The sequence below is a fragment of the Chenopodium quinoa genome, unplaced genomic scaffold (genome assembly GCF_001683475.1).
Source record: "Chenopodium quinoa cultivar QQ74 unplaced genomic scaffold, ASM168347v1, whole genome shotgun sequence".
NCBI classification, from domain to species: domain Eukaryota; kingdom Viridiplantae; phylum Streptophyta; class Magnoliopsida; order Caryophyllales; family Amaranthaceae; genus Chenopodium; species Chenopodium quinoa.
Genome location: NW_018742381.1, coordinates 1,634,581 through 1,649,119, shown reverse-complemented (window position 1 = coordinate 1,649,119; position 14,539 = coordinate 1,634,581). Strand labels below are relative to the sequence as shown.

Here is a 14,539-nt window from a genome sequence, read left to right as displayed (position 1 = left end):
ATATTAAGTTGTGTGATAATAAGCTGAATACAACATGTCAATTGTCCAATTTGAAAATACTACAAATTAGATTATATCAACAGTAACAACATCCATCAAGAACAAATATTATACATAAACACTAAAAGTAATGACATGCGAAAATATCAGAGCATTTAGGAAATATAATTATCAAACTAGACATTGCAATCAACAGTCCTATTGCGTAAAAATTAACATAGTATTTGGAAAACAATCATCATATTAGCTAGTTCTTCACAACGAAAAAAATTGAACTGAAATTCAAAAAAGAGTACTTACCTATCAGATGGACGACAATCAAACGGCCTATCAATTCAATTCTGCCAACGCTGCCAATTCAATTCTCCGCCTAGAAACTAAACACCATCGACACCTTTGAATTTCTCTTGTGAGGCTATCCGCAAAGCCTCCGAATCAAATTGCAATTGCCTGAAATCGCCCTCCGAATTAACAATCGCCACTGTAATTTCTGTAGATAGGGGGTTTTCGAAGGCATGCTACTAACGGAAACTAAGCGGGGAAAACGTTTTCTCAAGGTAACGTCTGGAGTAAGGACAGTCAATGACAAGGACATGGTCAATTACAGATTTGCCCCAAAGTAAAATACCAACTTTACCAATTTACCCCCTGATTGGCGATTTTTGTGAATCAGACTTATTGACAAGTATTTACTCGTATAATCGTGCCACAAGCAGTCGCCTGAATTTACAAACCACAGTATAAAATCGGCGGCGACTTCTTCAAACTCCGGCTACTTTTTCGGGTATATGTTCATCTTATCATATTCTACTTCTTCTTTCAATCTCAATTACTTCTTTTTTGATTGAAAAAAATGGCTACCTTTTGAAATTATCAAACCATACTACTCATAATAAGCTTACTGTCAATCAGTTATAAGTTTATTGATTAATACGAATGAATCTACAAACGTTAAAAGAAATGAAATCAATTTTTTCTGTTTTTTATACTATTGTTTATTCCAATTTCTGCTTAGTGGGTGATAATTTTTAATTGACAGGAGTGTTAATTCTCACTAATAGATGATTGGGTGTTTAAGTTTTCATCTGGGTTTTTGTTGATTTATGTTTTTAAGAATTTTAACAGCAAATTTGCTTGAAAATCTGATATAAAAGTGGAATCTGGGTGTAATTTTTTGTGCATTTTTTTTGTTTACGTTGTTAGTAACTAATTTGTTCCAATTCTTGTTGATAATTTACCTACCTTAAAACCCTGAACCATTGTTTTCTGATTTTGAAGCAATGGAAGCACCCCAAAACCTAATTATTGAAGATGGTTTCTCAGCAGAGAAACTTTTTAATCAGGGGTATTCATATACCTATGATGATGTTATCTTTCTCCCTCATTATATTGATTTCGCAACGGATTCGGTTCAGCTTCATACCAAGCTTACCAGAAACATTTCTCTATCTATCCCTTGTGTCTCCTCTCCTATGGACACTGTCACTGAGTCTTACATGGCGGTAGCTATGGCGTCCCTTGGTGGGATTGGTATCTTACATTCCAACAATACCCCCTCTGAGCAATTTGCTCTTCTTCAGTCTGCCAAGTCCCGTCGTATCCCTTTTGTTTCTGATTTTGAGGTTAAGTCTCCCTCGGATGTGATTGAGTCGGAGGGTGATTTTGGTTACGCGAGTCTGATTTTGGTTACTGAGACGGGGAGCAGGAAATCAAGGGTTTTGGGGTATGTACTGAAGTCTGATTGGGTAGACTTGAAGAATAAGGATGGTAAAGTTTGTGATTATATGTCGAAATTGGATTTTTCTGTGCCAAGTAGCTATCAGTTGGACCAAATTGCTGGGTTTTTGGGAGAGAAAGGGGTTAAATTGGTGCCAACTGTGAGAGAGAGTGATGGGGAAGTTGTCGATTTGGTGGCATTGGAGGATATAGAGAGGATTCAAGAATTTCCAAAGAGAGGTTTGCCGTCGTTGACACCTAATGGGGATTTCTTGGTGGGAGCTGCAATAGGGACCAGAGAATCAGATAAAGAGAGGTTGGAATATTTGGTCAAGGGCGGTGTTGATGCAGTGGTGTTGGATAGTTCTCAAGGGAATTCTACTTATCAGTTGGATATGATTAAGTATATAAAAAAGACATACCCAGAATTGGATGTCATTGGAGGGAATGTAGTGACTAAATACCAAGCTCAAAACTTGATTCAAGCCGGAGTTGATGGGCTGAGAGTTGGTATGGGATCTGGGTCAATTTGTACCACTCAGGAGGTCTGTGCTGTGGGTAGAGGACAGGTAACTCCATAGCCCGTTCTAAACTAGTTTTTTTTTTTTTTTTTTTTTTAATGCCTTTGTTATTTGAAAACCTATTTTTATTATCATGCTTGTTAGTGATTAGATATATATATGAAATGTCAAATCTAAAATGTGTATAAGTAAATGTTATAGCAGCTTCAGTTATCATAATGTTACATTTTTTTTCCTTATTGCATTCTTACATTTTTTGAGGACAGTTCCTTATGACTTTTCATATGTTTGCCAACCCCAAATCATTTTGGGAATAAGGCTTTGTTATTGTTGATGTTGTATTTTCTTATTGCATTCATTTATTTTGAATCCTTTGATTAGGGAGGGATATAACCATGATTTTTCTCAGTGTATGAAGGAATGTAACATTATAGCGGAAGTGATAATTATCAATAAATGTACTCATATTAGAGGTTATCATCATTAAAAAATTCCATTGTCACTTGTTTCATATTCGCTTAAGGTAGAAATGAAGATTAACCTCATGAGGCAGTTGTTTAAATCAACACTCTGTTGTCTAATAATAAAGCTACATGATTTTTCATTTTCTGTTCAATTTCTTTGTCTAAGCTCTAATAAGTGCTTACATGATTTTGAGTCTTGAGATTCTTAATGTTGCTTTGCTGGGTCCTCTTTTCCTTTATTTTGTACTTTTGGTGATTAGCAAACTAGATTGCTAACAAAATATTCCTTGGATACTAGGCTACTGCTGTATACAAAGTTTCATCTATTGCTTCACAAAGTGGTGTCCCTGTCATTGCTGATGGGGGCATATCAAACTCCGGACACATTGTTAAAGCGTTGGTTCTTGGGGCTTCTACTGTGATGATGGGAAGCTATCTTGCTGGTAGCAATGAGGCTCCTGGTGCTTATGTAGTTCAGGTATGTGCTGCTGGATACTTAAATATTCTGAAACATTGATTTCTTTACTCTAGGCATTTCATGTATTGTCAGTAAATTCCTGCACTATGATTGATTAATTGTAGTTGGAGACTTGGAGTGCAGCCTTCCCTCTAGTTAAACTTAAGCTCAAGAAATTCAGTATTTCGTATTTGCTTAATTGGAGGTGATATTTTGTGTTAGGATGGTCGTCGTCTTAAGAAATATCGAGGAATGGGCTCTTTGGAAGCAATGACAAAAGGAAGTGATCAGCGATATCTTGGGGACAAGTCTAAGCTTAAAATTGCGCAAGGTGTTGTTGGAGCTGTTGCAGACAAGGGTTCTGTTCTAAAGTTTGTTCCATATGCAATGCATGCAGTTAAACAAGGTTTCCAGGATCTTGGTGCCTCCTCACTTCAGTCAGCCCATGATCTATTGAGATCAGAAGTATTAAGACTGGAGGTATGGCTTCATTTGATTTACCACTAATCTTATGTGTAGTCTTTAATACTTCAGAGAGATGTGCTCTAAAAGTTCTAAAAGTGTTTGAATGGTCCTCTTATAGGCTCGAACTGGTGCAGCACAAGCTGAAGGTGGGGTCCATGGCCTAGTGTCTTATGAGAAGAAGGCATTTTAATATAAGCATGCTGACATATGCCTAGGGATGCAGTATATAAATATACACAACCGAGCTTTGACTTATTGATCAAATTGTATGCTTTATCTTGCTCTTTGATTCTGCTCTTTGTTTCTCCATATACAAAACTGAGCTTTGACAATGATCAGTGGTTTTTGAGAACCTATTGTTGTATCTTGTATGTTTATCACAACAATCAAAATTTATGTTACTTGAATCTCCTCAGCTCTTTTCACTCTCTCTCAGATTGTAAAAAACTTATACTCTCGTAAAAGTATTGATCAGAATGTGTACCGCTGCGCCTGACATCTCATCTGAAAAGAAACCCTATAGTCCTGAGCGGAGTGAGTAATAGTTTATCGCCCAAAACAAAAACTTAAAATTTTAAGGCCTTGTAATTTTGATCAAGTACTTTAATTTGTGACGTTATGATCTTGCCTTGTGTATGCTTTTATGTCTGGCACTTGCAAAATAATTTTGGCAAAATTTGGGTAAACCGGCTTAATTGAATTAATTGGATAAATTTGGGTTGTGTTACGGTTTTCGTTCCTTCTATGCAACACAAAGCATTAAAGAAGTCGTCAGCTAGTTCAAAGGAGGGAAGGCTTGCAGTTGCATAAGCTAGCTAAGGTTCTGCCTAGAAAAACTAATGTAGCTGAGATTAAGAACACTTGGTAATGGAGAGATAGAAAAGGAGTGTGGTACCAATGCTTGTTGAACACTTTATAATGTACACTATTCATTCACTCCATTTTTAATTGACTTATTTTATTCCACTGGTTTTAAGATAAGTGCGTCATTTCCTAAAATGAAAATATTAATCTAAATTTAATTCTTTCTCATTTCATCAACCCACTTGCTATAAATTTTTCATCCATCCTTATCTTTTACTACAATTTGACCGGCATTTTTCCTCTTTTTTTTTTTTTAAAGGAAAGAGCGACAAGCAAATTATATTAATTTAGAGACAAAGTATCCAAGAGTACATAAGGAGTGATTTCCGTGGGATAATTGGTTAACTCACACTTGCTCAGTTACAAAAGGAAGCGAGGTGATGAGCAACAAAATTGTCCTCCCTCTTTACATGTGACCAACAAAAAGAATTGAAAGAATTTGTCCGGCATATTAAGTAAGACATAATTTTAACCTTTGATAAAAGACTGATATACAATTTTATTATTTATCCAAAAGACAACAATATAATACATATGAGTAATAACATGTACTTATTAGTATAAATTTAAGTTAAAATATTACATACATAGTGCAAAAGTCAAATTGTTACATTTAAAAAAATAATAGAGTTAGCATCAACATTTTATATATTCAACTTCATCCATTTGAACTAAAATATTAACTTTAATTTACTCGGCTTAAACTCTGTTCATATACTCATAACAATTTATTTGACACACATGCATATGCACGAATTTGACCTAAAATTGTTTGTCAATAAAAAAAATAACCTAAAAATATTCACTTTAATTTTCAACTTTAAGCACACTAGAATATTCACTAAATTTTCAGCCCATAATTCAAAAACCAAATTCAAAATTAAGGTAAAATAATAACCGTTTAAGTGAATACTTATTCAATGATAATCATGCATGTTTGGTGAGTCGGTTAACAGCATAACCCAAAATTTTCTCCTAATAATCCCCAACAAACTCTTCAAACTCTTTCATATATACCTCAACGTTACCCCTTTCATACACAGTCAATTTCAACATAGCAAAAAAAAAAAAAAAAAACCTAATTAAGAAAATGGGAAGTTCTACCAAATTCTCTCTCCTTTTTCTATGCATTTTCTCCCTCTTAATTTTGCATGGAGTTTGTACTGAATTTGAAGTTGGTGAAAGTTTAACCAAAGGATGGGAAGTTCCTCCTTTGAAAGGCCCTCAAGTTTACAATGATTGGGCTCAAAAGAATCGGTTCAAGGTCAATGACACTCTACGTAAGTATCGTTGCACTTTAATTGTCGCGCATTAGTGTAATTTGAACTTTTAATGTGACAACTAAATTTGAATGGATATAACGACATACATACTATGCATCTTTTATGTATGTAATATTTTCCTTAGTATTTTTCATTTCATATTTATAGAATGATTTGTTAATTTTATGTGCTAATGTTAGTGGTAAATTAGTACGGAGTATGTTGATTTAATATCAAAAGTAGTGAAATTAACTGCTTGTTTTTATCTTGATTATATAGAGTTAATCATGTTAATTTAAGTCATTTTATAACTGAAAATCAAACAAGATAAATCTAAAAAAATGAAATATCGTAGCAAAATTTCTATTGAGTACCGTAAGTTTTAGTTTGATAGTAGTTCGTATGACTAGTGAGTAATGTTACATGTTTGAGGTAAACATATAATATAATGTTAATTTTATATATATACAAAGTATGATATTGTATGACTACTTTCGTCGTACTCATAGAATTAATCTTTTAAATTTGTTGTAAAATTGTAATTGTTAGTATAGTTATCTCTTCTACAATAACAATACAAAATTTTGTGTCTCACTTTTATTTATTTATTTATTTTTAATGTACAAAATATATCTTATAAGTACTAATTAATTTTGACAGACCATTAAGAATGTTTGATCTAAAATTGGTACTTAAGAAAAACCAATCTATAAAAAATTTGTAGTAGTGCATTTTGTTTGTCTTATTCTAATTACTCCATATAATAAAATGGTGTAAGTAATTGCTATTTGTGTTACCATAGTTTTCAATTTTATAAACCATTTTGCTTTATATATAGAGTGTACATACGTAAGCACATTAGTAACCAATTTTTGTATATTGGCAGACTTCAAGTACAAGAAAGACTCAGTGATGGTGGTATCGGATGCGGAGTACAGCAAATGTGGATCATCTCAGCCTCTATTCTTCGCCAACACCGGCGACACTACCTTCATGTTAGACAGGCCGGGGTTATTCTACTTCTTGAGCGGCGTGGCCGGACACTGCCAGAGAGGACAGAAGATGATTGTCAAGGTTTTGGACGTGGAAAGTCCACCTGCTCCTGGTGATGATCAACAATCTGGTGATGATACAGCTGCACCAGACATTGACAAGAAAAGTGGTGCAACTCATAATAATAATAATAAGATTGGTTTTGTTGGGTTTATTATTATGGTAATTGTTGGGTTTCATATGATATGATAGATGTGTTTGTTTAAGGTTGTTTCTTGGTTGATGCATATTTGTTTAGGAATTTGGATATGTTATGTGTTGAGTTTGGTTTAACAATGGATGTTATTTTTATTTATTTTTTTTGTGAAGGATGAGACTAAATTTTAAGTTTCTTGTTAATTTACAACTACTTTTCTAGAACTTTGTTTCAAATGAGGTATTGATGAGATATTTTACTTTTCAAAATATTTTGTGGAATATATATCTTCTACCATAAAAATTCATACCTGCAATATATAATTAAAGAGGTAGAAAAATATACGGGGACAATTATTTCATTGATAATTTATGATTTACAACTCTCGTATATCTCTTGATTCCTCTCTCCAAAGGGCTAGGATTTTGATATTTGTTTGTAGTACGGGTCTTGTCGGCTTAATCCATACATGTACCTACAATGTTTGGTAGTAAGAGGAGATGGGGTCTTTTTGACTTATTCCATGAGTCTAATTAAACCCTAGAAACGACTCTATTTATATAAAATGTCGTTGAGTAGTAAACAAGATAGCTATCAAATATTCTACGAGATCTTGAAGATAAATATCTTATATTTTTTGATATATTATCTCCTTATTTATATATATCTGACACCTAATAATTAACAAAATTTCGGTGTCAACAAATGCCCCCTCGAGACCTGTTGTGGAGATTTGACATCGGATGCAACTTGGTCTCGAAACTTTTCTTATACAGTTTGAAAACAAATTTGTGATGCCTCCATTGATTCCACGGATTTTGAAACTTGGAGATCGGAGATGAAGAGCGAAAATTGTCCCACCGAGCGTGCCAATTTGTAAACCATAAAATTTCAAACCTGCAATATATAATTAAAGACGTAGAAAAAAATACGGGGACAATTATTTCATTGATAATTTATGAGTTACAACTCTCGTAAATCTCTTGATTCCTCTCTCCAAAAGGCTAGGGTTTTGATATTTGTTTGTAGTATGGGGTCTTGTCAGCTTAATCCATACTTGTACCTACAATGTTTGGTAGTAGGGAGGAGATGGGTCATTTTGACTTAATCCATCTGAGTCTAATTAAACTTTAAAAACAACTCTCTTTATATAAAATATATATCTGACATCTAATAATTAATAAAATTTCGGTGTCAACAATAGTTTTAAAGTTAATCATAAAATAATAGTGGTGCACTAATTTCATTTAAGGAGTATTGATTAATGCATCATTAGTATTTGAAAAAAGGATGTCAATTAAATCAAAAACGTAAAATAATGATAGAAGATAAACAACGAGTAAATAAAGTAGTACTCCACTATATAAGACCACAATAATAAAAATAATTTGTTAAAGAATCAATCTGAGAATAACAATAATTAAATCTAATCATCACCTATTTTTATAACCAATCAAAGGGGAAAATTTTTATTCTAATGTCATTTAAGAACTACATTATCTCTTACTTAACTTATGTTCATATTGAGGGTCGAGGAGTACATATGCCGTCAGCTTCCGTATCTAATTTGCAAAAATAAGGTTCACAACATTGGTTCAGTAGATCACATGGTTGGCCAACATCTTCGCATTGGAGGCCAACAACATTCGGAGTAACTGATTGAAAGAGGTTGTTTGAGGGTAAGGGGATAAAGGGATCATGTCGGGCTGCTGAGATGGGTTGAGTTTTAGTTGCAACCACCATAATAGCCATCAACATTAGAACACTAATCACCTTCTTCATCTCCATATTTCACTTATACTCTTATTATATGGCTTGCTATTATTCTCTGGATTTCCTATTAATCTTTGTGATTTGATATGTTTGTATTGGATTGTTGGAGAGGACACCCTTTTATACTAAAAGAAGATAATCACATTCTATTTTCTACTATAAAAGGCATAATAACATTCATTTATTTGAAATAATAAGGAAATATATCAATAAATTATGATACTTTCTTTTCTTGAATTGATTCTCTATAATTTGAGATATGAATCAATAATTTATTCACTTGTGTCATTATATTCTATGTTATGCATATGTATTTCCTCCGTCTCATAATATAATACCTATTTTTCTTTTTGGGTAAATTAAAATATAATGTCTGTTTTTATTTAAAGGTTGTACTTTTTGACATTATTACCCTCTTTTTGATGAGTTGTCAATTTCTTTTTTTTTTGTACTTTTGACATTAATTTCCAACACTTTCTCTCTCTATCTCTTCAATTATTCCCAAGATTTTTTGCAAAATAACAGCACACAAATATCACAAACTAGATTATAACACCACAAAAAAAAAATGTTTACTATAACACCACAAAAAAACCCCAAAAATTGGGTTTCACCACCACTTTACGGATACTTGGATAGAATCCGTTAGTGGGGCCCGCCATGTATACATGTCACTTATTTATTCGTTTTTTTAGAAAAAGATAATTAAAAAAAAGATAAAAAAAAACTCTAAACCCTAGCCAAGCCACCAACAGAATCGTCGGCAGCCCTACAACCCACCATCGGCAAACCCCATCGGTGTTAGGTGAGGAGGTTTCGGGGATTGCCGGTAGCGGTGCTCAGATCCGGGTACCCGAATCGGGTACCCGAAAAAGCGGGCACCCGGTTCTTCGAGTAGTTTAAAACCCAGCCCATGACCCGACCTGGGAAAACCGGGTACCAAGATATCGGGTACCCGATTTTCTCAGGTCGGGTCATAGGGTATCCGGATTTATTAAATCCATGTCTAAAAAAAAAAAAAAAAAAAAAAAAAAAAAAAAAAAAAAAAAAAACTCATTACATCAAAATTAAAATCAATTAAAAGAAAACAAATGCAGAACACCATTAACAATTACAAATCAATAAAATCCAAAAAATCGAAGGATGCTTACAATTTGCAATACATTATCATAGTTAGAGCTGGGCACGGGCCGGGCTGGCATGCGAGCCACCCGACACGACACGCTTCTCGACGGGTCATAGCACGGCCCGGGTGGTGGCCCGGCACAGCACGGTGGCACGTCGGCGTGCCGTGGGCCGTGCCACGAACAGGAGCTGCACTTTTCGGCACGGCACGACACGAGCCCGCCCCTTGGCCCGCCGTGCCAGCCCGCGTGCCAGGCCCGCCAGGCACTCCCTATATATATGTATATTATATAAATATAAATATATATATTTATATATTTATATATATTTATTTATTTATATAGTATAAACATTAAAAAAAAAAAAAAGCAAAGGGGGTGGCCCGCGGCAAGCCAGCACGCCCCGGCACGAGCCCGCTCGGTACGTGGGTCGTGTCGTGGGCTGGCCTGCGATTTTGGCCAGCACGGCACGACACGCAACCTTTGGCACGGTGGCCCGCCAGATACGGCGCGCGGCGGCACGGCTCGGCATGGTGCCCACCTTTAATCATAGTTTAGCATAGGCAAAAAATATTAAAAATTATAAATAAGCATCTTATTTAAAATTCATAGTTGAACTCGGACCCATTTTCACTACGAGGAAAAACGCTTTGAGTAACGGAAAATTTCATCGCCCAAGGGTATAAATCGTTGCCCAAACCTTTGTGCAACGAATACCAACTCGTCGTGGGGTCGTCGCCTTATCCTCGACGCCCATACTATTATTGGCGACGACCAAATAGTTCGTTGCCCATGCCATTATTTGTGCGTCGACTTATTTTGTTGCCCATGGTGGTAGCTTGGGCCACGATAGTAGAAGTTGTTGCCCATGTATGCTATTTTGTGCAACAAGATATTTACATTTGTCGCCCAAAACTGTGTATTAGCAATAAAAAATAAAAAAATAAATAGGTTTAATGCCATACTTTTTTTTTTAAAATTATTGCCACATATTTCTTGTACAATAAAAATTTACTCTGGTCTGTATTTTGTAGACCATAACATGATCCACCTTTTCTTTAGGGAGACTTTTGAAAAGAAAGTTATGGTATTAGTATAATAAAGGTTATTGTTTGGGGTAAAAATACCCCAGCCACGTGGCCCTACGGCTAAGCGACACATGGCACCCAGCCATTGGTCAGCAGGGCTCCAATCCCCTGCTGACACGTGTCCCATGAACCCTAAATGGGGAACCAAGGCTCCCCACTATAAATAGTGGAGAGATCCTCATTAATGGGCATTCATTCAATTCCATTGAATTCAATACAAGATATTCAATACACCCTTAACTACTTACACCAAACCCGAGCAATATTAATTGCGGAATTCTCCCATTACGTGAGAAGTAATTTCACTATTTACGCACTCTTTTCCTCCTGTACGTAACTGACTTGATCGTCGGAGGCGGAGCTCCAACCAACCGGAGACTTCGTGTTTTTGCAGGTACAGGAGGTGAAGGGCATTCTCGTAATTGTAACTCTCCCGCAGGACACATCAAAAAACCCCGCAACATTTGGCGCCGTCTGTGGGGAGAGTACTTCTGAGATGGCTTCTAATCCTATACCACCGGATCAGGACAAGCGGCCGTCGGCCGAGCCTGAGGTCCAGACGGACCATGAAAGTGGTGATGACTATGAAGTCAACACCTATGTGACCCCAGACGGGTCCTTCCGAACAAAGCACACCCGTTCCAGGGATAAAAAGGAACGAGATAACCAAGTTGCTCCAAGCAACCCAGCCGGCAACCCGGTTGGAGCTGCCCAGGCGGCAGAAGGCTCTGCTCCCGTCACTAGGAACAAACTCATGACCTTCATGAATAGTTTCAAGGGCGAGATCCAGAACCTTATTCGGTCAGCTACTCCCAAGAAGAGTCAGCCGGCCAAGAAGCCTTCCTCCGGGAAGAAGACGATCAAAGACCGGGTCCTTACCCCTCACCCAAAGCCGAAGGAGGGGGAGGGCCTTAGGTTCGATCAAAACAGGCTCCGCTTCCCTCAAGCGGAATTCAGAAAACCCGTCCGGCACTTACAGCCGGATGGTACTAAGAAGACTTTCTCTGATGCCCGGACGTTCCTCCAGGAAAAGAGAAGTCAGGCGTCTGCGTCGGCTTCAACGTCGACCTTCCCGGACAGTTTCCATGACACCTCTAACAGGCGCACGGGAACAAACCTAGGGAGTCAGACGGGCGAACCATCTGCCCGGTCTGGACCCCAAGTGATCCAAACTGGTCTATTTGGTTCGCCAAATGGGCTGGGTGGGGCCCTTTTACCCAAGCGGGCCCCTTTGGCAGGCATGTGCAGTAGCCGTACCAGCTCATGGACTGGCGGCAACGCCTGCTAAATTTGGGAGAACAGCCCACAACGTTCTCCCCTGAGATAACCCAGGCGGCACAGCCGGCTAAGGTTAAAAACGTGTTGGTAGGGTCCTATGATGGTACCTCCAACCCAGAAGACCACCTAATGGCCTACCCTAACCTCATGTACCTACAGGGGTTGGGCGATGCCGTCTAGTGTCGATGCTTCCCGGACCCTGGAGGGCATTGCCCAACGGTGGTTTGGTAATCTACCAGCCGGCTGCATCAACAGCTTCAAGACTTTGGCGTACTTATTTACGTCAAATTTTTCAATGAATATCCCTGCCAAAAAGACTAGCCTCGATCTAGGGGCAATACAGCAGGGTGACAGAGAAGGGCTCCGGTCCTACGTCAGACGGTTCAATCTGATGAGAATTCAGATCCAAGGACTGTCTGACGAAGTTGCTTACACAGACTTCTTTAAGGGTCTGAAGGATGGGTCGACCTTTAAGTTCGACCTCGTCCGGAAAAGGGTAGCCACCCTCCAAGAGGCGTTAATGGAAGCTGAAGCCTATATACAGGCGACGGAGCTTTGTGCTGTAAAGCAGCCGTCGGATTCCAAAAAATCCGACATAAGAGACAGCCGGCAACAGCAACAGCCGGCTAAAAAGGAAGAAAAGAAGAGAAAAGAGGTCTGGGCGGCAGACCGATCTGGTCAGCCGGCTCAGAAGCTCAGACGGAAATCAGAACCGTACGTTCCCAAGTACGAGTTCACAAAGGACTGCTCCTCCATCCTCATGGAGATCAAGGACCGGATGTCTCTCGACAAACCGGCTGTGATGAAAAGTCTCGTAAGCAACCGGGACAAAAGCAAATACTGCCAGTACCACGAGGACGTTGGCCACGAAACTAATGGTTGCTATAGCCTCAGGCGACTATTAGATCGTCTGGCTAATGAGGGGGCTCTGAAGTCCTATCTGCCCAAAGCCAAGAGTAACACCCTGGCCAAGAAGGGGCAGACGGCAAAAGCTGTGCTCGCCAACTCTGAGACAGATGAAGAGACAATCTTCACCATAGCAGGCGGCTTTGCCGGAGGGGGTCCCACCATTAGGGGCACCAAAGATAACATCAGGAAGCTGGTCAACTCAGTTGATGAGAGCCAGGCGTCGAAAGACACCTTTCCTGAGGTCCTTATTTCTGAAAAGGATCGAGGCAAGGTCAGGCGGCCTCATGACGACCCCATAGTCATTGAGTGTAAGGTTGCCAATTAGAGAGTCGGCCGGATCCTAATAGATACCGGGAGCTTGTCTGATCTGATCAGTTATCATTGCTTGACCAAGCTCAAGTACAAGTCCAGTAACATGCTCCAGGCGCCTCACCCACTAGTTGGTTTTGGGGGAGGAGTAGTGCATTCGGTAGGAAGCATAGATCTTCCCATCCGGCTGGGTGAGAAGGGGGAAGGACGCCACATGGTGGTAAAATTTTTAGTTGTAGAGGAACTTGCCGCCTACAACATGATCTTTGGTCGTCCGACCCTCAACGAATCCAAGGCTGTCATCGTCCCCTCACTCATGCTCGTTAAATTTGAGAAGGATGACGGTGCAGTCGGTTCCCTGAAAAGGGACCAGAGGACGGCTAGGGAGTGCTATCTCTTTGACGTCAAACCAACTATGGGGGCAGCCGGTGACGGCAAGCCCATAGACATTGATAACTGCGATATAGCAGTCCCGGCTCCAAGGGCAGCCGGTAAGAAAAGAAAGGCGGACCAAACGGAACCCGTCAAACAAGAAAAATAGCAATCACTAGCCGGGGAAAGGTCAGATGACCAACGACCTCAGCCGGCTTGTGACTGCCTTGATGTCGTCCTAGACAACAGTCGTCCTGACAGAGCCGTCAAGGTTGGGACGGTTGCTTTTGAACGGTTGGGGGCAGACCTGATCCAACTCCTGAAGGAATTCAAAGACATCTTTGCCTTTGAAGTGGAAGAAATGCCAGGCGTCAGCCCGGATTTGGCTATTCACAAGCTCGCCGTGGACCCTAAAAAGAAGCCGGTCAGGCAGAAAAAGAGGGATCACGGTGAAGAAAGATCTCAGGCGGCAGCGGCTGAGGTCAAAAAACTGTTAGATGCTGGGTTCATCTGGCAATGCTACTACCCGGATTGGGTAGCAAACGTTGTCCTCGTGAAAAAGCCGAGTGGTACCTGGCGGATGTGTGTAGACTACACAGATCTGAACAGAGCATGTCTCAAGGACAGTTACCTGCTTCCAAAGATCGACAGTCTGGTCGACTCCACAACCGGTCATGCTCTGATGAGTTTTATGGATGCCTATTCAGGTTTCCATCAAATACCCCTATGAAAAGATCAAGAAAAGACG

The 14,539-nt window shown here is 38.9% G+C and overlaps 2 protein-coding genes across 2 annotated transcripts; both read left to right on the top strand.

The window, feature by feature from the left end:
* Positions 1-608: 608 nt before the first annotated feature.
* LOC110698328 (inosine-5'-monophosphate dehydrogenase 2-like) lies at positions 609-4,054 on the top strand. The gene is made up of 5 exons (XM_021875740.1): positions 609-784; positions 1,279-2,285; positions 3,000-3,179; positions 3,381-3,638; positions 3,742-4,054. The coding sequence occupies exons 2-5, from the start codon at positions 1,281-1,283 to the stop codon at positions 3,811-3,813; spliced, it is 1,515 nt and encodes a 504-aa protein (XP_021731432.1). The 5' UTR covers positions 609-784; positions 1,279-1,280; the 3' UTR covers positions 3,814-4,054.
* A 1,423-nt stretch (positions 4,055-5,477) lies between these two features.
* LOC110697289 (mavicyanin-like) lies at positions 5,478-7,514 on the top strand. Its single transcript, XM_021874662.1, has 2 exons — positions 5,478-5,767; positions 6,636-7,514. The coding sequence occupies exons 1-2, from the start codon at positions 5,578-5,580 to the stop codon at positions 6,989-6,991; spliced, it is 546 nt and encodes a 181-aa protein (XP_021730354.1). The 5' UTR covers positions 5,478-5,577; the 3' UTR covers positions 6,992-7,514.
* Positions 7,515-14,539: the final 7,025 nt, after the last annotated feature.